At 40.2% G+C, this 25,119-nt stretch overlaps 1 protein-coding gene across 5 annotated transcripts in view; it reads right to left on the reverse strand.

The window, feature by feature from the left end:
• The window catches only part of fzy (cell division cycle 20 protein fzy), a 157,216-nt gene that overhangs the window by 36,047 nt on the left and 96,050 nt on the right, over positions 1-25,119 (reverse strand). Inside the window, exons 1-4 of one of the 5 annotated variants that reach the window (XM_067112917.1) lie at positions 12,125-12,248; positions 8,995-9,187; positions 1,617-1,721; positions 750-858 (exon numbers count right to left, since the gene is read on the reverse strand). In XM_067112917.1, the coding sequence (XP_066969018.1) occupies positions 750-858; positions 1,617-1,721; positions 8,995-9,133 (353 nt within the window). In that variant the 5' untranslated portion in view covers positions 9,134-9,187; positions 12,125-12,248. Of the gene's footprint in view, positions 1-749; positions 859-1,616; positions 1,722-8,994; positions 9,188-12,124; positions 12,249-25,119 lie in introns of those variants that run through there. The other 4 variants (XM_067112919.1, XM_067112916.1, XM_067112920.1 and 1 more) reach the window with 4 other exon arrangements.

The raw sequence follows: 25,119 nt of genomic DNA on the forward strand, positions 1-25,119 counted from the left end.
AACTGAACCGTGTTACCACTACCAGCGGCTGGAACTGACTGAGTACCAAAACATGGACACTGTCTCATCCCCATCCTCACCTGGTGGAGTAAGCACACAGAACTCTCACTAACAATCTAGTTAAATTCCAGTTTCTTGTCAAACAGCCCTCATGATATAGCTATGATCAAGTATGAGGATCACAGCAAAAATTCCTTCCATTCCAAGACAAACTAAGAACTAGATACTGTAAACTGTATCAACTTCAATAAGTTACCTAATTCCAAAAGATCAATTATATTTTGGCAAAGGAAGAAAACAAATTCTGAGACTGATACATCCGAACTCAGTTTGACCCCTTTGAATACTTACCGAAATATTGGAAATCGGACAGACAAAACTCAACTATGACAGGGCAGAACAAGATAAACAACCTAAAATTTTCCTGTTCATATAAACAAGCTTCAGGAAGTAGACAGAGGCACTAGTCCACCAAAATTAATGGCTCACTCATCATATTTGATAAAATATTAAGTTACCAGCCTATACTTATTTGCCATCAGAACCAGATCAGTTCCAGACACTGTACACTACCAAGATGATGAGTTCACAGAAGTAGACGGTGTCTATACCATAAGCTAGCAGCATACAAGTTATTCTAAACCACTAATTAAATGCTAAATTCCTTTACATTAACACAGGCGGATAATGTTAATGGAGCTTATACATTGTAACATAATTCCACAAAAGGAGAATACTAAAAAATTTACCTATCTTGCTGGCTATGAGGGGTTGTGGGAGTTTTGCGACTAGGTGTCTTCTGACCAGGACCTCTAACAGACAGCTTTGGTATGTTACGGCCTGGAGATTTTGAACGACCTAAAAAAATTCATGATTTAATTATAAATGAAGCAACACGCCTGAAAAAAATACACTATGTTTAAGTAACAAGAAACTTATACTGTAATTTCCTACATCTTAGAACTAAGGAATTTTTTTTTTTTTTTGCAATACTGTAACACTTCTTTTTGCTACAAACCCTAGGCAAGGGAAAAACTGATTGGAAAGTGCTTTTAATCATTCAAACACGATTTGCACCGCAATGATTCCCCATATAAACAGAAGCATAATGATGGAATATGAATTGGAATATGAGATTTAGGCCTGATGCCAGGCGCTGGGACCTCATTATGAGGTCATTCAGCACTGAGTGAAAAACTGAGAGTAAAGGAGGTTTTAAAGGTGCAACAGGAGGAAAATCTTGCAGTTGCACTATGAAAATTGTTAGGAGAGGGTCGAAAGTTAGATGGAAGATAGATATGAACGTAAGCACAGTAAAAGGAATGACGGGTTGCAGCCAGGGGTCGAAGAGAAGCTGCAAAGAACCTTGAGTAATGCCTACAGTGCACCACGTGAGGTGCACTGATGGCACTGACCCCTACGGGAGAAGCATATTGTTAAGCATAGCTAAAATCGATCATCCATACAGCAGTTATACATCAATACAGTCAAAATAATACAATGCAATTACAACAGGTACAGTATATGCATTTCACCTAATTTTAACTATGAAAACGCAAAAATGCTACGGGACATTTAACAACAATAGTGGTTAACAAGATTTCAGCAATATTTACCAGGGGATTTTCCTCTCCAAGGACTTAAGCCTTCTGTGAATGACGTACCACTAAGCGGAGTCTTTGCAGAGTGCGGACTGTTTAATCCAGATTTATTACTAAAGCCTAAAGGAATAGATAAATTTCAGGAAAATGGATATTAAAGTTATGATTTACAATATATCTACAAGGCACTCAATCAAAATTTCAAACATTTTCAAAAACTTCATAAACTGCAATGCAATTTTCTCTCAGTATCAATAAAAGTGAATTCTTGACAAGTTTTCAAACCTTTCCTTAGCTATCTAGAGTATTCTTGCCTATTACTGTACAGTGAGTACAAAACTGTGCGATCATGAGGTTAAACTTGGAAGTGGGAATTGTTTCCCATGTTCAGACTTATAAAGAATGGAGTTTATTCCCCACTTTCCCCATCAGATGAAATTAGTAGTTTGTTCATATACAACAGATGTTGGTTAGTGAGAGTAGTTGAATATGGTGCCATAGATCTATTTTTTTTATTTTTGGGTTCACTCTCATAACTGATCAATAAATAATTTGAAAATGATAATTTAGAAGATACTGAGGGTTTAAGAAACGAAAGCAATAGCACACAAGCGTTGTCAGGTGATGACGATGATGAAAGCATGCCAGATTCCATGGGTTGAAAAAGTAAACTGTGGAATTTTAAGCCACATCTTCACTTTCGTAGATATTTGCTGCACTTAATTCTGATACTGTACCAAAGGTGACAACTTACAGTATCTAGAAAGCTCATGGACAATTATACAGTGGGTCCCCGCTAGATCGCAAACAGCATTCGCGCCTTCAGTTAATCACAGGTTTTTCTGTGGAACATATCTCCAAATATATCGCAGAAAATTCACTAATTCACGGATTTTTTTGTAGAGCAATATTCACTAATTACTGTATTTTCATTTCATTTTTGTGACTAACTACATTTTTTTAAAATTATTTACAAATTCTCTAATACTGTATTAATATTAATGCAAACACAGCAAATATCAATAAAATGTTAAAGTAAAATCCCTCAAAATCACAAAACAGCTTACAGATTTAAACATACCTCAGTTCAACCTCCCCCTCTGTCTCTCTCTCTCTCTCTCAGTACACATATCCTTTATCTCTCTCTCTCTCTAAATATACACATCCTTTAATGAAAAAACACAGCAAAATATCAATAAAATGTTATTTCACTTACAGAATCCATTTATACTGTATTATATCGATCTATTATCATCATATGCATAAAAAAACTAATCATTCCAACATTTGTAATTGTTTTTAACGATGTAAACATATCAATTCACACCCGCCCCCTCTCTCTCTCTCTCTCTCTCTCCCGTTGCTAGGTAACCAGTTGGTTCTTAGCCACGTAAAAATAAATCTAATCCTTCGGGCCAGCCCTAGGAGAGCTGTTAACCAGCTCAGTGGTCTGGTTAAACTAAGATATACTTTTTTTTTTTTCTTCATGACGACATACTATTGGCCAGAAGAGTTGGAAGTAGCCAATCACACAGCAGGGTACCAGCTTTTCTCAATGCTGATCGGCTTGTAGCACGACATGCTATTGGCTGGAAGGGTTGGAAGTAGCCAATCTCACAGCTTGTGGCTCGGATGCTTCATGTACCTACTGTCACTAGTGTATGATTTTTATTTCTTTCTCTCTCTCTCTCTCTCTCTCTCAATGAAATATGAATTACTGTACAGTATCATAAACATAATACAAAATGAAAACTAAAACTGTATGAGAGAAAATGGCTGTGCCTGAATATAGGGGTAACTTGATTAGTTTTCACACATAGCTGTCAGCCATATATTTTGAAGGGCAATGTTATAAGATGACTTTGAAATGATATTAAAGTGTTTTAGGATGACAGTTTAGGGTATATTTGGTGTTTGAACTATTAAAACAGACATTTATAAGAGTTTTAGTTTAAGACATTTGGTATTTGAACTATTAAAACAGGGAGCTATAAGTTTTTGTTTAAGATATATTTGGGGTTTGAACTAATAAAATAAGGCAGTTATAAGTTTTTGTTTAAGGTATATTTGGTGTTTGAACTATTAAAACAAGGCAGTTATAAGTACTTTTAGAGGGGGAGATATCAACTTATCGCACGTTTCGCTTTTCGCAGGTGGTAGTGGTCCCTAACCCCTGTGAATATGGGGGACATACTGTACTACGGATCTGAGTATTGTGGGGACTTTAGTAATAGAGATGTTAACAGGAGGAAAATGAGATGAAAAAAAAGGGGGAAGGAGAGGATAAAGATGGTGTCTAACAACAAAGGATAATATAAGTTTTCTGGGAAATTATAATATTTTGAATTATGACGAAAAAGCTAGATAAACAACAATGTTAGAAGAAACATTCTATATTGTCTAACTCCTCCTTTGGAAATACTATTTTGTAGTCCAGGTTTAGGAAAATCAAATATTTCCTCTCAGCTGATAATGAATCCCATTACACTGCCACTCACTGAACTCAAAGCTAAATTAAATGTAATTTTTCCCAAAAATTATAGTAAATTGTAAAGATATTGCATTTGAGCAAGAGGTTACCAGTGATGAGAGTCAAACACTTTATAAAGAGGAATGACTCAATTTAACGGGATTATTTTCCAGACTCACTTTTTTGAAACTTGATTTATCTCAGGTTAGAAAAACATGATTGTTTCTTAAATCATAAAACCCAAAATTACAATGCCTTATAAAGAAACACTTCCTGCACTGATATTTCTGTACATACTTTCATAAAATGCAAAATAATCTTTTTAACAAAAAAAAAAAAAAAAAAAAAAAAACTTATGAAAAGGAGCTGATAAATAGCAATGATGTCTTATGATAAAATGGACAGCAATATTATACTAAATGTACTGCTTAAAGAATCATGTGTGATAATGTACAGAATTCAAATGAAATGAATCACAGTGAATGATGGCAGACAAGATCACACAACTAGTTGGTGTTGCTGCTACTACCTGTAAATGCTGCTAAATGACAAAAACTGACTCATATCTGGCTATCTTTGTTGTTATATTTTATAACTATCATCTTTTCGTGTCATTAACCTACAAACCATTTCCTAAAGCAAAGTGCTATCCTCCTGAGAACTGGCTAATCATTACAGTGACGTCACTGTTGCAGAAACAGTCACACAAACTTTATTTTTTATGTTTCACTTATTATTGGTGCAAGCTAAATTTCTTCAACAAAATTTATAATAGGTCACTAAGTAGTTGAATAAAAGCCTTATTGTTATGACCAAAGCTAAAGGTTTGAATCTAACTTGCAAGCAGTTGCTAAATTATTGGCATATTTGCATTACTCTTAATTTCCTTTTTTGTTTTAACCTTAGCGCAGTTGTATCCAAAGCAATTAGAACTTTTCTTATATGAAAAATTTGTAACACCTGGTCAACACATTTCTGTAATCCTTGTGAGATTCTGATAAATTAAAACCACCACAATAATAATTTCTATACCTTAAACACACTGCATAACTACTTAACAGCTTTCTTCCACGTCACTGCCTCACTTGTTTCTAACTGTCTTCTGGGCAAGACAGTGACCAGCAAATTAATCATAATGATTTCTGTTAAGCCTATGTAAGCTTCTTTGCTTTGTCAAGCAGCTTCTTTGCTTTGTCAAGCAAGACATTACCCAAAAGCAGACACCAAATATAACCCACAAAACACTCTCCTTTCACATCTACAATGAACATTAAATGCAGCAGTATTTTCACTCCATTTGCTTTAGTTCAACTTGTATTCACCACCACCTACATAACAGAGGTAAAGTAGTCCTCCACATACAAACCAGTTCAATTCCAAGAGCTGGTTGTGAGCTGAACAAAGTAGCCTAAGCATCCAACACTGTAGTTAGCATATGACATTTAAGAGCTGGGTGGCAATAAAGCTTTCTATCAAGACAAGCTGATCTTCGTACAAAAAATACAGTTTATACTAAAAAATCTTTACTTTTTCCGTGAAAAGTAACAATGAAATACATAAAAGAAAGTTTACTTATCCCATATATCAATCAGACATGGAAGCTTGAATTGAACTGAATGTAGAAGGCCAAGCACCGGGACCTATGAGGTCATTCAGCGCTGAAACGGAAATTGACAGTAAAAGGTTTGAAAGGTGCAAAAGGAGGAAAACCTCGCAGTTGCACTATGAATCAACTGTTAGGAGAGGGTGGAAAGTAAGATGGAAGAGAGAATATGAAAGGAGGTACAGTAAAACGAACAAAAGGGGTTGCAGCTAGGGGCCAAAGGCACGCTGCAAAGAACCTTAGGTAATGCCTACAGTGCACCACATGAGGTGCACTGATGGCATTAACCCACTACGGGGAGACATGGAAGTTTATCTCTTTGAAGGTTTGTAGTATGTAGTAAACTACCTTTACTGTAATCCAGTTATTGCCTCTATAAAAAATATCCATAGAAAATTTACTGCATCACAACCCAGATTAAACAAACTACATTCACCACTACCTCATCAACAAATATATTTTATAATCCACATTGGGCAATGAGTAAGGCAGGCAAGTTTGCAGGAACTTCCATTTACTGCCTATCAACAACTATGTATACTGCAGTTTATGACTTTCTTAACCTAAGACCTGCATAATCCCAGAATAAGATCCCTTTTGTTAGCAATTTTACATTTTTACACAACTAAGACATTTGCAAGGAATTTAAGTTTTCATAATACTGTACTGTATACAAAGCTCATATTACAAGTAAGCCACTACAGTACTAGTCCCTAATGTGGAAATTTAGCCTGATACAGAATCCAAACTGGGTTCATCCTGACAACTTCCATATTAACAGCGAAGAGGTGCAATGCACGTCAGCCATTACTCTCCACCGACTACCTGCACGGTAATTTTCATGTCAGGGAGCACGGATGGCACTACCATTATCATCAACTTTCTATGTCAACAGAATCACTGCTAACATGGAGAACAGGATTGCAGTTCTCCATTCATCGTGTCTAGATAAATAACCATACAGTTGGTAAAATAGTACCTGTATCATTACAGATCTATGGTATCTAAACCTCCTGGATGTAGTACTGTGCTGAGGAAAACATAAGTCTCAAGTACTCACTAGACATGAACACACAACGGTGCATTATAATACACTGACATGTTACCTACCAAAATATCAATGAAGATGAGAAAAGAATTCAAGCAGAGGTGTGTGCAATAATAATGCTAGCTAATCACTAGACTAATGGTACATTAAAAGAGCTTGCTCAAAGGGCAAGTTCAGAAATTACAACTAGACAAAGCTGAAGAAATGCCACAGCAGTTGTTGGTTTTGGCATCTTTTTGACAATTCAAATTAGTTATAAATCTAAATTATCCAAGATGGAACAATTCACCATTCAAAAGAGATCTTACGATAACCAGATCTTCTAATGTGCTATAACCTGATCAGAAATCTCATTGTTACTGTGCATGCAGACCAGTCCCATGATGAAATAGTGAAAAATGATCAGTCCCAAGAGCTTGTGGTGACGGGCTTTGCACAGACACCAACAGTATACGAGCGCACGAAGTGAACTCAACACCAAACACCATAGTGGAGAGAATTCCGACTGTAGTGCAATACCAACCATGAAACCACCACAAGGCACTGACTGAAGTTATTGTAATAAATGGGAACCAGACTGGAGAAGACCTGATACCTTAACCACAATGATTCCAAAGAACTTAAATGGTACAGTCACAGGCATGACCTACCCCTCCTATAATAACCACAAAGAAACAAGTCTGACCATTCTGAAGGGGGTTTTGGCAAAGACAAACAAGAGCAATCGTGACTAAACTGACAATGTACTCCCAGAGCTTGGTCCCTAAAAGAGTACAAACACTCCACAGAAATCATGAATGAGAGACTCACAAGCACAGCGGCCCACAGGTCAGGACAGAAAAGGAGGGGGAGGGAAGGAAAGAGGAAGAATCTGTTGGAAACAGGAAGGGAAAATGAAACAAACACCCAGTGTTTCTTCCTCCCACCTAGTTGCCTCTTGTTCGACATGCCGCTGCAAAAGTGAAGACCCATAGGTCCACTACAGAAGCAGCAGGGGGTCCACTGTAAAGGCAAGGGGGTGAAAAGAAGGAGCTCTTAGCCAAAACTTAAAGACCCCTGGGGAGGAGTGTACGAAGTTCCTCACAAGGTTAACTGGAAAGTCTACAGCAGCTACAAATATTTTGAAAAACTGAATGTTATGGTCACTGCGGGATGGAAGAGATCATGGCTGTATGTCCACCTTTACATCTCAGTCATCATAAGATTGCAAATTAAACCTGGCTACTCTCCCAGCTCCCTCAATGCACCAGTAGGTACAAGAAGAAAGGCGGGGGTATAAGTGTCCCCAGACGACCATAAGTAGACTGTAACCTCTATGAGTGACAGAAGTCATAATTCAGACAGATGGGGGAACCGATATGAACCTCCAATTGAAGTCTGACCAACTGGCTGTCATGAAAGTTTGTGCTTGTCCCAGGAAGAAAGCAAAGACACCAAAAAGGGACATCACAAATCATAACCCAGAGACTCCTGAACCCAGATCAATTAGAAGCCTTTACCTCTCCTCCACAACTTGGTGGTGATTCTCTTGGCAGCCAATTAAGTCATACAGACCTGTAAAACTGATGGTATCCTCATTCTGAAGGCCTGCTGACACTGGCAACTACTTTAACAATGCTATGGGTAACTGCCTTGTCCTTTGCTGCTAGGCCACACGAAAAAAACCAACCCTCTTAACCTTCCTACGACCACTCAGTATACTACACTCTCATAAACATTTTCAAAAGTGCAAGACCATACAAAATTACAAACAAAATTATTTATACAGTGAATACTGCATGGTCGGCATCGTAAATCAAACTCATATGAGCAGAATTTATAGCATTAAGAACTAAAAGACATGCCTGATGACCAATGTAAGAGAAAAACACAATACGATCAATGGGCACTCCAAATGCCATGTCACCTACAAAGTAAATGAAGATGCTATTGTTTCAAAGGTAGACTTCCTGATTTCCCTGAACAAACTCCATCACCACCATACTCTTCTTTAGCATAACATGCACCGAGATCCAAAAAATGCTATCAGCTAATCCTGAAAATACAAAAGAACACTAAACCAACAATCCAAAGGTGAGAAAATAAATACGATGAGATAAGATGACACACACCATACCAGGTGTTACAGCATGAATAAAGTAATAGGTTTGTATTGTGTGTTGGACATTAAACATCATTAAACTCAAACAGTCTTCAAATCAACCATTGTATGAGTAAACCTAACTGCAAAGTACTGTATCAAGTTCATAACAATTCATCCACTATATCTCACTGTTTTCATTGTTGATAGACAGGGTGTGGACTCCACGCTCTTGCGCTCGCTGCTGCCATCTCGGAGCTGGTCCTCTGGTCAATTCCCCATCCATTTTTAAGGCCTCGGTCAAATTTGCATTAAACTGCAGATGGGACATGGTCAAACTTTTTAAAACTTCACAATATGATGGTATTAAAGACTTCCTGGTGACCTGAAATTTACAGAGAAAATTTTAAACACTGATTGTATAGGTATGCTAACTAATGAGATGGTAAAACCTATAACTGCACTCTCCATGAATGCAGAAAACTAAGTTACAAATATACAGAAGAATAAAAATTTTGGAGACAAGTCTCTGTTCTACCAATCAAAATAAGCTTTAATATTAGTTGCTGATATTTACCAATAGGTACAAAAAAAGAAAACAAAAAAACAAGGCTATATGTGGCAAAGGACTACAGAAGGGATGAAAAGTAAATGGGTGTGGGAAGTAATGCAGCTGAGAGGTCAAATGGATGCTGCAAAGAACCTTTAGCACCATCTACAGTACATTGTACAAGGCCAACTATAGGTTGGAAGTCTTTGGGATTAACTTGGAGGCACTTAATCACAAGCACTGTGTAACCATTTCTAATGTCTATATAAAAAAAATGTGGCAGACCTTTTAATCTAAATATATTAATAAAAACGATCACGTTTAGAAAACAAGTTAGTAACCTGTTCATGTCTTCTGCAGCTCATAAGTGACCTTTAATCGCCACCCTATATTTTTAGAAATTTTTCTTTTATAACTAAATCATCACAAATGTATACTAATCCAGCACCATATTTCTTCTTCTCCAATAATCTTTCATGAGTGAGTCAAGACATCAGCAGACAAAGTCACTCAAAATTTTTCACCTGTCACAGCTTCACTATCCTGGTTGTGTTCTGGCCGTTCTCCAGAACACTGCTCAATTTGAGGATATGGGTGCAAATTTTCAAAAATATTCTGGCAGACTAACAGGTTTGCAGGGGGTGGGTTGCTGCGTCATGTCTTCCCTACTGTCACCCAGGGGAATACAAACAAGATCCACTCGGATATTATTATTATAGATTGTCTAGGAATAACATCATACAGTAATAGGATACGTGCAGGTTCTGAATTTAACATGGAAAGCTTCATATACAGATATGAGTAGCCTTGAAAATGACAGTTATGAATTGAAATTGGAGTTATTTTGATATTAAACGGGAATTTCCTTGCAGTTTAATCAATCTTTGATTAATCTGACTTCAGAATTTTTTTCAATCAATCCCTTACAACCTTCACCTTTTTGTTTATAAATAACGTGTACTAACATTGGGAAATCATAGTCTTTAAGCAATGGTATATAGGCAGTTCCCAGTCTATGACGTTCCGAGGTTACGACGCTTTTCAAATATATTCATCAGAAATTATTTCCCGGTTTACAACGCATGTTCCAGGGTTATGACGCGTCATACGCCGATCTGGCAGAAGAAATATGGCTCCAAAACAGAAATCAAAATTTGGAGGTTTTTTTCATGAAAAATGCAATAAAAATGCAGTTTACACTGTTTTCAATATACTCAAACCATTAAAATTAAGGTTTTCTTAAGATTTTTGATGATTTTTTGGTATATGACGATTTTCGGTTTACGATGCGCCGTAAAAACGGAACCCCCTTCATAAACTGGGGACTGCCTATTTGGGGACACCAAAAATCCCACATTCCCTCTCAAGACAGCAGGAGAGAGGACAACAAATATACAAGGTAAGCTATGTAAGAACAAAAACATTGTTCTATGATATGGGTTTGATGTCCGGCAAAACTGGTCAAGTAACATACGATCTAGTGTCCTAGGTTAGAAAGCATTGTTTTCACTTAAATGATTTAAGGCACCTTAAGTCAGTTTGGGTAGATAATCACCAACAGGTCAGTAGGATCCTGTGCCCTTTGCTACTTTCGGTTAGGATGTGTTCACAATTTTTACTCTATAATCAAGGGCACCCTAGGTCAGGTTAGATGTGGGAGGGTTCACCCACAAGTCGGGTTGGGTTCAAGTCCAGCCCCTAGTTAGGTTATTATGCATCCATGTAAGTCTTTTCCAATTTTCATATTCCCCAACCCCAAAAGCAGTTTCTCAGACTGGGTACTAGTCTTTAATACCATTAAGACTTAGGGAGGTAAAAAAGGGGATTAAGAACCTAGGCTACGAAATTTCCGACCAAAATAAAACATCAAATTTCTAAAAAATAAAAAAAACTATTATTTTCCATTCTAACCTGATCACAGTTTTTGAAGTAAGCTTCACCAATTTTTGACTGGCTGCCAACATAAGTAACTCCACACAGCCTAACCAACCATGAAACATAGCTTACATGTAGAATAAGCTAACTAACCTCGCTAGAGTAAAACTGAAGACTTCTACCAAGGCCTGGTTCCTGCCTGTTGCCGACCGGAATATTTCCTGCCTTTTGTTTAAGATTTTGTCTATGTCATTTGTTAACGCTAAGGACGTTTACCCCCTTTTGCTCCTGTTTTTACGTCCATCCTCAAGGGGAAAGTACTAAACACGGCGCCCATATTACAAGCAAAATGGTAGTTACCAAACCAAAGGGGCGCGGTAGTAGTCTTCAGTTATGGGCTACTGTAAGATGCATTACGTTATAGCTTGCGTTACACAGTGGAGGTGGTCACAGCCCATGACTGTTAGGCTAATTTACTTAAAAGAATAGAATAGAATATAAAATTTGGACCAAAGGCTGCGACCTAAGAGGTCCAACCTACCGACGAGATCTGAGCATACGCCTGTCAAAGCCTACCAATATTTGAACAGTGAGCCCTTGCTATCACAAAACGGTAAATTCAGTTTGCATTTCGTATTATTTGTACAGATTAATGTTTAAATCGTGGAGAATCACACACGCCCCAAGAAACCCAAGACGAAAAAGCTCATTCAAATACCCGAAAGCTCATTCAAATACCCGACAAAAACGAAAAGCTTGACAAGTAACGATGTTTTACAAAATTCAACCACAAACCGGTAACGCTCTCCTTTGCCTTAATAATCCCGAATTCTTTATATAAAAGGGTATATTCTACAGTAACAGACATTAACAGACGCCACAAGAACGGCTACATACCTACAGAAGACAAATAACTCGAGAGATACACGGAGATGGCTCACGGAAGACGTCCTCGTACCCAGATTTAAATGGTCGGTTTAAAAGGACGTAAACAATCAAATGAAAGTCGATGAACTTCCTACCGTGTTTAACCGTCTTAAAAAATATATATATATCGATAAGAATAAAGATAATATATTTAATTTATTTATAAATAAAATTGTAGTATCTAACTCAAATAAACTAAATATTTTTTCGTAGTTTGAAACTATGAAGATGCTCAAATGACCCTTCACCGTCGAACTTTAAAAATATGAGATTATACACTTTTGAATCATTATAATGAAGTTGAGTTTAATTTTAGAGGAATCTTAAAGGGAAATAATGACATAACGGGAGATGAGAGCAAAAATACGGGCTACTGACGGTTAATAAGAGAAAACTGTGTTTGTAGAAAGAAAAGAAATGTTAGACCCACGAAAAAAGAACAATAGCAATTCGGTAATATAAGCGGATACGGGTAAGAATTATATATATATATATATATATATATATATATATATATATATATATATATATATATATATATATATAGATAGATAGATAGATATGTTATCTTTTTCAATCAGAATCTACCATATACTTTTCTTGAATACTAGGTAACGTTATGCCCTGCGAGTTTTACTATTACCTTATTATAACCTTTACCTTTGGATATCTATCTATCTATAAATGTATATATAAATATGTATATATATACATGTATATATACATATACATTATATATACATATAATATATATATACATATATATATATACATACATATATCTAAGTGTTAACTCTCTCAAGGCAACTCGCCTTTCAAAATTCGAGTAAAATTCATATATCGTTAACAAAATTCGTTTGCCATGACACACCGGCGACGGTCGGTTGTGGAAATGCCGCTCCCATCTCTTCAGAATTAAGTTACAGTACGGAATTAAGGTTGTCCAGTCACTTATCTTTTTCTTCTCCTGAACGTTCCGTTTCAAAGTGCAATTCTTACGGAGACCTGACCTGTCATATGAAACTTGTGTCGTAAGTTTATTCAGTAGTGTTTTACGAGAAGAGGAGTTCTGTCGCCCTCAGCGCCAGCGTTTTATCGTCGCTATTGTCGTGAATTCACCCAGTGATCGTATGCCTTTCTCTATTGCAGAAAGGAGTGCTTGCCTCTGTGAAATCCTCTGCCGCGACTGTATGCTTGCTGGTTGCACCACGGAAATTCCCATTGCAACCTTAGGAAGCATGCCATTGAAGAGAAATTCCCGGCAACCAGTTAACAGCTGTTATTCATTTTATGTGCTGCAGTACGATCCAGTGACCTCCCTTATTTCTCCTTATCTTCTGATTTTGTATCGTACATACATGTAATTTAGTTATCCTAATAGTTTAACTCCAGAATACCTGTAAAGTAGGGCCTTCAGCCCCTGTTCCTTCTTATTAATGTTGCTCTTGGAGGTGATTCGGTCAGATTCGTTACATCCTTTGGTAAGTACCCTTCCCTCACCCATTAAAACCGCCATATAGGATATATATATATATATATATATATATATATATATATATATATATATATATATATATATTTATATATATATATATATATATATATATATATATATATATATATATATATAGTACTGTATAATCACATTAACACATGATTCGTCTGTGTGAAGAAATATGAGACTGGGCGTACCGTAGGGCCTGACAGGTTCCAACTTTATTTCCAATCCTTTCACCTGTGGTGATTTGTGATATATATATAGGTAAAGGCTATAGAGAGAATTGCAAAACTCGTAGGGCATACCATTACCTAGATATCTTTAGACGAGCAAGAGAGCGTGGAAGTCCAGTGTTTGCAAGGAGCACTCACGTGGGAAGTTTTAAATTAAATAAGAAACAAGCAATTGAGTTTTCTGTACAGCGTATAATCAAGGCCACCGAAAACAGATCTATCTTTCGGTGGTCTAAGTATAATGCTGTATGAGCCGCGGCCCATGATTCTTTAGCCACGGGATGGTGGTGGCCTGTCCTATATCGATGCAGATGCACGATAATGGCTAACTTTAACCTTAAGTAATATAAAATAAAACTACTTAGGCTAGAGGGCTGAGATTTGGTATGTTTGATGATTGGAAGGTGGATGATCAACATACCAATTTGCAGCCCTCTAGCCTCCTCGGTGGATTTTAAGATCTGAGGGTGGACGGACAAAGCCGACACAATATTTTCTTATACAGAAAACTAAAAATGAGAGAAAACTTTCAAAAAAATCTACAGAGAGACATTATGGAGGATGTTGAGAACGTATTATATTAAAGACAAGTTACTGAGAGTCACTGAATGTTCTTACGATGAAAACGACGACATGTCAGAATACTTGTCTGACAGATCTGCAAGGGACGTATAATGTCTGTTCAATGCACTTATCTTCCTGCTGAGGTATGAGGAAATGATCCCTTACGTACGCTCTGGAATTTAATGCTCGCACGAGAAGCCATCAGCCCCTTAATGAATCAATTTGCTTTTGTGTGTTTTCGACAAGTTGATTTATAACGCCTCGCCGGATATGAGTTAGTCAGCTGCGTGTTAACTTTGGCATTTGATAACCCGCATAAGCCTATTCCGACCTGGCTAGTTTTAGATTGTTGCGAGTTCTGGGGCAGTTATTTTTAATATGGAATATCAGACCATCGAATGTTGTTCGGGAAAAACTGTAATTTGGGAGGAAGAAAGACAACGTTCTTCTCATCAGTCTGCGCGCGAGCAGGCTCTGAATATGAACAACACCCGTTGGAGGTAGGTGATTTGAAACGTGAGATATGCTACAGTATTTTATTTTTATATTGTAAGTGTGAGTTTGACCTCTTTCACAACGAAACATTGTCGGTGCTACTTTGGCTTGTCATCTAAGCGTCGCCTGCTCCAAGGTGCTATTATGGTACTAAGCACTACTCCGAGGTGTTGGTACTAAGCGCCGTACGGTAAATGTAAAGTAGACGTCCGCACGAAGATATTGTTTATTCATATAATTTGTCGACCAAACAATATAGAAATGGGTGTATACAATACTTTGATCCCCGAGGGGCTGTAGTACTAAACACGGCGTCCCAAGGAGCTTCCGCCATGTTTAGTACTAGCACCTCGGAGTATGACGCGTAGATAACATTAAGCCAAAGTAGCACCACAATGTGATTCGGATATGTTTAGGTTTCGGAACTGACTACCACTTAAGAAGTCGCCGATTTAAAATGTGTAGTAGGGTCTCCCTGATTACTTTTAATATGGTTTCAACGAACATGGCTCTCCATTCCTCGGGAATTGGTTGGCTTAAGAAGCCTCCCCCACCTAAATCCCCGGCGTCTGAGATATAACTTCTGTGGGGGAATTCTTATTAATGACAGATGGATTTGTCGTTTTCAGCAGAAATAGCAACAAATGACAGCATGATAAACGGCTGCACTGGTGATGTCTGTTCAAAATGAAAGCATTCTCCGTTAGACGTATGGAAATGTTCTGAATGACGGTACGGTACGGAAAGAACGTGTGGTTACGGTACGAAATTGCGGTACGGCACTGGACTGGACTATAGAGTTTAGGCCAAAGGCTAAGCACCGGGACCTATAAGGTCGTTCAAGAGTGGGCAGGTCTGAAAGGCGTAACAGGAGGAAAACCTCAAAGCAGTTGCACTATAAATCAATTGTTAGGAGAGGGTGGATAGCAAGATGGAAGAAAGAGAATATGAAAGGAGGTACAGTAAAAGGAATGAAAGGGGTTGCAGCTAGGGGCCGAAGGGACGCTGCAAAGAACCTTTAGCAATGCCTACTGACGGCACTAACGCCCCCCCCCCTACGGGAGGTACGGTATTTGACAGGTATACAAATACGGAAAACAAAATCGTACTTCCAGAATGTCTCGGGGCTTCGCGACTGACAGATGAAACTCAATGGACCAGATTTTATATTAAACTTTATCTTGTGCTCCGAGATTTTATTTGTCGGTTCAGGTAATATAATTTTGCCCTGATTAAGTGTTTGTGCATAATGCTGAAAATAAATTGCAAGTCGATAAAATTTATCTAAATCCTTCCTAACGTACGCTATTAAGCACCGTTGTCGAATGCAAAATCCTTTCAAATATTAGAAAGGAGAAGATGGGAATTAAAACATGAACGGACCTTGATTAAAAGAAAATGGAAATATTTTAATTCCTGTAAGTTACGAACTAGTACCTGTAAAATGTTTCATCTTATTTTCAAGTAAAAAAATAGACTGGTGCAGAAAAAATGCAAAATGATAATATACACTATACCAGAGAGAGAGAGAGAGAGAGAGAGAGAGAGAGAGAGAGATTCTTATCTTCATATGAAAAAAGAACAAGTGCAATACGTCTGAGGTTTTTACCCTTAGCACAAATATGAATTCATTCTTATGTGTCTTACTGAGGAATCATAATCGTGACGTTATAGATTGACCTGAATTTCTCAAAAGTCTGTAATTGTTGGTTTCATAAATCATGATTGTGTATGATTATTTGTGTGTGTGTGTGTGTATGTGGGCATGCTTGTGGGTAGGTATTTTCAGAATCAGCTGATGTTATCAAACATGTACATAAACTGGCGTTTTTATTCCTGAAAGACTTTGGATTTATTAGCTGAATAAATTCTACTGATCGACTTGCCACTGTCACTTTCTTTGATCCAAGTAAAACAAAGTGTCGAACACGTTCATTATGAAATAGACGTTTATATTGAAAGCAATTCACTGCAGCATACAATCGCTTTTCACTGAGATTGAAGAGTTTCATAATCTCAAAGGGAGTTTTCACGATTCATGATGGCTTCGAGTAACTTCCACGTAAACGAGTAGGAGGAACTACCCGGAGAAGGAGGTTCGAGTGGCTTCCACGTAAACGAGTAAGAGGAACTACCCAGAGAAGGAGGTTCGAATGGCTTCCACGTAAACGAGTAAGAGGAGGTTCGAGTGGCTTCCACGTAAACGAGTAGGAGGAATTACCCGGAGAAGAAGGTTCGAGTGGCTTCCACGTAAACGAGTAAGAGGAGGTTCGAGTGGCTTCCACGTAAACGAGTAGGAGGAACTACCCGGAGAAGGAGGTTCGAGTGGCTTCCACGTAAACGAGTAGGAGGAACGACCTGGAGAAGGAGGTTCGAGTGGCTTCCACATAAACGAGTAGGAGGAACTACCTGGAGAAGGAGGTCCGAGTGGCTTCCACGTAAACGAGTAGGAGGAACTACCCAGAGAAGGAGGTCCGAGTGGCTTCCACGTAAACGAGTAGGAGGAACTACCCGGAGAAGGAAGTCCGAGTGGCTTCCACGTAAACGAGCAGGAGGAACTACCCGGAGAAGGAGGTTTGAGTAGCTTCCACGTAAACGAGTAGGAAGAACTACCTGGAGAAGGAGGTCCGAGTGGCTTCCACGTAAACGAGTAGGAGGAACTACCCGGAGAAGGACTTACGACCTCGACTGTACCTGTGATGTTATTCACCTGTATTTACAGAAAAAAGTGCGGACGGACAGACAGTTTTCTTTCCAGAAAGCTAAAAACCTGTTATTGGTCACCGTTAAGTGTTAATGAAAGAAGGCGTGACATTAGCATTTCTGATAACCGTGTTATTTTAGTCATTACCCTTCCACTCGCTTATCTGTCAAGATTACGAAAAGATACCGGGAGCGGTTTTCCGTGGAATAATCTGAGATCGTATCAGATAAGCAAAGATCAGTCGCTGTTTTGAATGTTTTAATATGAGTCTCACCTGGATAGGTACTTGGAAATATATATGTATGTATATATATATATATATATATATATATATATATATATATATATATATATATATACATATGTCTATACATATACTTAATAAGGAAACTTCCGCCGTTTATTGCCAGTCATTCATGTGAAACGGTATCTCATTCTTCGCGTATCTAATGTATCTGATACTTTCGGGTATGGTGCATTTTGGGTTAAACCAGGTCCTGGGTCAAACCTCCCCTTATCTCAGCCGTTGCATAACGACGATGCCTCCGCTACCTGTCGCTCGTGGCCTTCGAATCGCGATAAGAAAGAGAGGAAAGAGGTTATCAGCCTGACGTCCTCGCCATCAAACGCCGATTCGATTACAGCTGCGACGATGAAGGCGAGAGAAAGGTGAAGTTCGGGGAGCTGCGAGTCTTGACCAGTTGCTTTTATCGCGATCAGCTCTCCAATTATCTGTTTCCTCTCTACGCCTCTCGTTCGTTTTGTTTGTTAGGTTGTTTGCACTCAGTTGGATGTTAGGATCGGAGGGGTAATCCTTTGGATCATGTCGAGAAGAGCGAGCCCAATGATCCTCACGTAAGGAATGGCCAACCCTTCCCGGTCCGAACTCCAATTCCACGTGAGGGCTGGTACTAAACGCGGCGAAGCAGTGATTCATCTACACTGTTTCGCCGTGTTTTAGTACTAGCCCCTGTGGGGTGTCAAATTTTTTCGCCTTGTTTAGTACTATAGGTAAACCAAAATGTCGTGGCGGGTGAGAGGACGGTTTTCCCGGACTATATCGTTCGCAGTTAAGATCCCTTTGGTCATTTTAAGGAAACTGACCTCCTTAAGCCTAAAATCTCAGCGGTAAAGGCGGATTAAGCACACAGAGGGAGTGTTCGCTCCGTATTTATCCCGGATTTTGCTTTCATTTCTTCTAAATGTGACCTTGAGTATCCTTTGCGTGTGTGTTTGTGTGCGCATATAGACCGATGCCAAATCAAATATTCCCTATCATGTTGTAATATATGAAGGTAGCATAAGTTATGCAACGTAAATACAATTGGTTTCTGATTCATTTTTGTCGATTATTTCCACTTGTATAATTTATGTATATTTATGCCGCTCGCTCTCTCTCATATGCATACAGTAAAAGACATTCACACACACACACACACACACACACACACACACACACATATATCTATATATATATATATATATATATATATATATATATATATATATATATATATATATATATATATATATATATATATATATATATATATATATATATATATATATATATATATATATATATATATATATATATATATATATATATATATATATATATATATTTATATATATATATTTATATATACATATATATATATATATATATATATATATATATATATATATATTATTACGTGTGAAGGGTCTTGGTTGATCATGTATTATTCAATTTACGTAATTTTTACGGCCCTGCAAACCAAGATTACACGTAACCTGTCACTTGAAGCCAAAAGTTAACCTCAAAGACAGACGTTAATTAGCCAAAGGTCGCCAGTTAAGGGTTATTAACCTAACAAAGAATATTTGAGATGAATTTGATTTTAAACGCAACGTTCTTCCAAACATTCGGACGCCGAGGCATACAAAAGCATCGAGATTTAACCTGATTTTGCTTACCTAAATCCTAGGTATTTTACTGGAATAATGGGGTTGAAGCTAACAATAAAATAATTTGACTTAATCTAGACTTCGTGAACACATATACCGTAAGTGGTGGCTGAAGGGGAGAAAACAAAGAAAAATGTGAAATACAGAAAAGTACTAGTCAATCGACGAAGCTTCAACAAGAATCGGACTTACCGTGAGCGCCGAAGTCGCCAAAACGAGGGACCTCAGGAGTCGTATTCTGGCAGTCTTCCCAATTCACTAATTAAGATAGACGTGGGAGAGAAAGTAATAAAGAATAAAGAATATCGTTCGGCACGCACGCAGCGTCACCCTGGTTCCGTGACCGCTGGGATCTCTCTCACTGACCCGACCTCGCCCGTTCTTCCAGAGGGCTTATACTACCCGGGCAATCCGACCTTGACAAAGGCATCGTCGAATGCATAGAATAAAGCTTAGGGCCACCATAACTAGGGTCATTGAGCGAAACCCTCTCTGAGGCTTAGGTCCCTAATGCCCTAACATATTTTGTTTACAAACTTTCCAGCCTGTGCGGCGCCATTTGTCTACGGTGATTGTTATTTTTAAATTGCCTACCCTGCCGGCGGGCAGAGATGTTCTCTGTCGAGGTCAATTGGACTAATATTCCTACACCTAACTACATCGAGGGCGAACAGCAGTAATATTTATAAAAGCTCCCCCCCTTAAGAGGGCCTTCACTCCCTTTTCGGGCGTGAAGGTCTATACTAAGCAAGCTGTTCGCCTCTCGTAGGTTACTCTCCTTCCCCTGAGCAGATTAGTCCTGGTTAGCCTACCTAGCTACAGAACTACCTAACCCTAGATAGGATATGAGCTATATTCACTACTTTACCTAATTCTAATAGTACTGGAAGGTGCTCACGGTTATTATAGGCTACCTCCTACAATCATGATGTGTTTTAGACCTAGCCTAGTGGTACATTCTATGATATTCCCTAGCCTAACCTATCCTAACCCGACCGTAGCACCAACATAAGAGTTAATATTCTAACTAAATTACAACATGGTTTATGTTTAATACAATTAAAATTTACTGATTAATTCATGAGGGTTGCCTCATATGATAAATGGGTGCCTCACTGAGGTCTTAGGCCATGCGTGTCACGAGCATCATGGCTCGTTTCACAATAGTTGAGATTACTGAAATTAGTTAGGCTACTTACATGACTACTGCGGCTCGGTGGTAAGTGGAAAGAACAAGGCTACTAAATTGATGTACTGTACTTTAAGGTGGCCTAGGCTAGGTACAAATAAAAGGAAGAGATCACACTGGCTACCTTCTCTGGGCAAGGGGCCAGGATCACTCTTAGATGTTAGGGCACTGTGCCAGGAGGAGCTTATAGCTCGGCAACTACTGGGCTCTCTTCCGCCCCTTCTTCTTCTTCTTCGGTTTCCTCCAAGGCCTATCAGTAGCTGGCCTAGCAGGTGATGAGAGCACCAACTCCGGGGACAGGCCAGAAGGGCTAGCGGGCGCGAAGTCAGGGGCAACTGCAAAAGCTGCAGGAGGACTCCCTACTCCGGCTGCTGCGACAACCGGAGCGAGAGCGATCTCGACTTCTGCGTCCGAGGATGCCAGTTCCTGGTCTTCCAAGGGAGGGGTACCATTTCGATCCTCCAGGGGTTCATCCCCTGGATTCAAATTTTGCACAGAAGAAGTTTCGGGTGCTGGAGGCTCTCCAGTCGCGATGATCAACTGCATGGGGAATCCTAAATCTCCCGGAGGAGGATTCGCCTCATGATTTAGACCCGGCATAGGGGCCTTTTCCATTGGTAGCTCAACGTCCGTGGCGGACGGAGTCTGGCACTGCTCAGTGCTCGCAAGTGGCACTGGCAGCAGTTGAGGGTCAGGCATGCCTGACAAGGGGTCCGGAGGTGCACTACCTCGCGGACGACTTGTGGTTGGCTGCGGCAGAGATTCCTGCCCCAGCGGGAGATCGTAGCCTCTCCTAGAGTTTTGTTCGGGGCGTCCGCTGGCGTTGCTTGCTTGGGCAGCCCTCCCAATTTGTGGAGTGGTCTGCCCGCTTGCACGTCCTGCAGCGGTACTGCTCCTCCTGAATCTCTCTTCGCGGAGGGGGAGGACCTCTTGGTGGGCCAGCCCTTCGCGATTGGAGAGGGCTAGGCCTGAAATAGGTTGGGTGGCGCCCCTTCCGCGGACCACTTTGGTGGGCGGAAGGTGGAGGTTTGTCATTTTTGGGAGTTACAACTGGGGCCTCCGTGGAGGAGGTAACGTGGCTGCGGAGTGGCGTTGGTGACGGGCTTCCGCAGAGAAGATCCCGACCCAACAAGAAGACCACTCCGGGCCGAATTCCACCTACCACGCCAAGGCGGTGGGGTATCGTGCCCCAAGGTGTCATTACCTGGAGTTGGACCGTAGGAACGGTAATGGTGTGGCCCTCTATCCACTTCATTTCCCACCTGCGTTTCTTCACAACCATGGCACCGGCTGGCACTTGGGCCCTAGTGATCAGGCTAATGTCTGCCGCAGTGTCTACTGTGACCGGAAGGGTCATGGGCAGGCTAGTGCTCTGAAGAGGGGCCACCGAGATGTACTGGGTTTCCAGTCTCTCGGGGTAAAGGATCCGTGACCAGCCGAGAGAATGAAGTGCTGATTAGGTTGACAAATTTGGTGGTGGGTACATGATGTGGACAGGCCGGAGATCCAGCATTGTAGTGGCTAGCAGCCCCACAGGATCTGCACGGGCCTTTTGGATGGGCTCGGTGGCCTGCAGTAACTGTTGGAGGAGAGGGCTGAGCGGGTGAATCGGGAGCGGAGTTCTGGCTGGTAGGGTTAGGGCTGCTTATTAGTGCCGAGTTTGTATCGGCACTCAGCTTCAGCATGGCCCCCTTCTTGCAATAGTTGCATATGGTCTTGCTAGGCAGTCCATTCTTCGGCGAGTGGAGTTCGAGAGGGTAGGCCGGAGGGATGATTCGCTTCTGAGAGGTGCTATGCGACTGATTGAAGGTTTCCCACGAATCAGCCATGCGACAAGCTTCCATAAGTGTGGAGGGCTGCTTATCGTTAAGATATACCGCAAGGGGCCCTGGCACACATTGGAAAAGGTCTTCTAGCATGGTCCGATTGAAGAGATCCTCAAACGTCGTGCAGGCCAAGGAGTCGAACCAGCGCGTGCCGGACTGGGTTTTGTGACATGCCCATTCCGTCCAAGACCAGCCGACTTCCTTGGCAAGACCTCGGAACCGTTGTCTCCATTTTTCTGGGGTTATCTCGTAGGCCTTTGTAATGACTCTACGAACTTCCGCCATGTTGCCTCTCTGGCTCTTTTCCAGTGAGCGAAGCGCTGCCTTGGCTTTTCCCTCCATATGCTTGGCTAGTATTAAGGCTCTCTCTGTCTCCGTGGTGCTGTAGTTATCGAAAAGATCCTCGATCTCCTCCAGCCATGCTTCTGGCTCGTCCTCAGTCCACTTGGGGACTAGGGAATTGATGCTCGAAATTGGAGCGTTTGATGCAGCAGGTGTAGGACTGGAGGCTTGATGGCTAGCCATAGCTTCGGCATTCTCCATTTTCGCTCTCTCAAGCTCGAGCTCCTTCTCCTTTAGGGCTAACTCGGTTTCCTTGCAGGCTAACTCATGCTGTCTCCTTCTTTCTTCTCTTTCCTCTTCATATTGCCTCTGCTCGGCTTCATACTTCCTCTGCTCGGCTTCATACTCCCTTCGTTCTTCCTCATACTTCCTCTGCTCGAGTCTTTCTTCCTTCTCCCGCTTGGCCAAGTCGTCCACTTGCTCCTTAACCCAGGTAGTAAGTTCCGAGCCGGTGAGACCTGCCGCCGTCCCCAGCCCCAGGAAAGTTTTATAATGCTCTGCTGCCATGGTTCTGGTGGGGAAGGGCGTCTAACCGGTCGACGGGCGTACTTGGGCAGCGCAGCGAGTGTCTCTTCAATGACGTGGCACCCTTTCAAAAGGTGGCACTGTAGTTTGGGTGTGCCGTGTACAGGTCACACTGGTGGCACTCAGTATCCCTAGGCACTGGTGCAGGTTAGGTTCCAGAAGAACTTTCTCTTCTGTGTTCCCTTTTGGTTTTGTTTTATTTATTTTTCTGGATTCTTGCTTGGTGGCACTTATGGTGCCAATGTGTTCCTAGGGACCCTCCACTGGAGTCCAACTAGGCTATATGGGAGGAAAGGCACTCTACACCCCCTGCAGAGTGCAACAATCGAATGAGAGAGAAAGGGAAGGTAAAAGAGAGAGAGAGAGAGATAGAGAAGTAAGCTATTCCAGTGATGAGTGCTGCAAATTATTGGCACTGTGGAATAAAGTGAATTTGGGTTTTTTTTTTTTTTTTTCTTAAAGATCCTCGTGAGTGGCTGGTCCCAGTACCGGCCCCAGTGCTGGCCCCTTCTTTTTCAGAGGGTGAAAACTACTGTTGGCTTCGGTCTGGATAGCAGGCCTCACTCGTGACCGACAGTTTATCACTGTATCGTAATTACTCTTAACTTGTCCTCATCTATTGTGGGACAGAGGTGTTTCTTTTATTTGGCTTATTGTATTCGAATTAATTAGCCTAGTGTCGGCCGTTCTTTCTTTGAAGAGGGTCACGTACACTTAGGTTAGGAATGCTTACTTGAATGACGAGAGAGAGAGAGAGAGAGAGAGAGAGAGAGAGAGAGAGAGTTTCAATCAGCGAATTTCTTGCTGCTTGAGAACATGTAAACAAAGATTTTATACATGCACAATGGCATGGATCTTAATAAAAATGATATAGATGCGTCGTCTTGGCTTCCTTAGGGATTACTTTATTATCTTAATTTTCCCGGGAGCCGACGTCACAAAAGTTTATCGTAAAAATTTTAAATTTTCTTTATATGATTTTTATAGTAGGTATTCGTATAGGAACTTGTGGTATTACTCCTAACTAAGGCCTATCTTTCCCTGCCTAAATTATCTTTTGTTTTTTTTTTTTTTTTTCTACCGAAGTCTGTCTAACTTCTACTACGCCGAGAGAGTAGTTCCAAAAGGGCTGGGAGCAGAGTGGTCACAACAGAGAATGACAATAACAAGGTCTTAAGATGGCGGAAAATCCCGTTAGGCCTAAGTTTCAAAGACAACCTCGCGGCGCGAAGGAAACCCCAAAATGGCCGTTCTCTCACAAACAGTTCGACCAATTTCAAAACAACCACTGCACAAGTATTTTTTTTTTAGCACAAATTCAAACAACGAAACAAATGCAGGTATCCAGATTTTACTTTAAATATACCAATCATGCATAGCGTTTTACGTTACGGATGGAAAACTAAATTACCAAACAACTTTGTGTCTTTTTGTTATCGTTCTCTCGCGGTGAAACATCCTCGGCAAACAATGGAATAGATTTGCGTGATTTGGAACGGACCAAATTTACTTTACTGAAAATGTATTTTATGATACAATTACTACTTCCGTTCGTTCGCCACTTCACTGACACGGTTTTTGAATGATTCCCGCTATATGCAAACAATAACGATCGGAATTGCCGACGCGATTTCTAAAT

This window comes from Macrobrachium rosenbergii, chromosome 12 (genome assembly GCF_040412425.1).
Source record: "Macrobrachium rosenbergii isolate ZJJX-2024 chromosome 12, ASM4041242v1, whole genome shotgun sequence".
Classification (NCBI taxonomy): Eukaryota; Metazoa; Arthropoda; class Malacostraca; order Decapoda; family Palaemonidae; genus Macrobrachium; species Macrobrachium rosenbergii.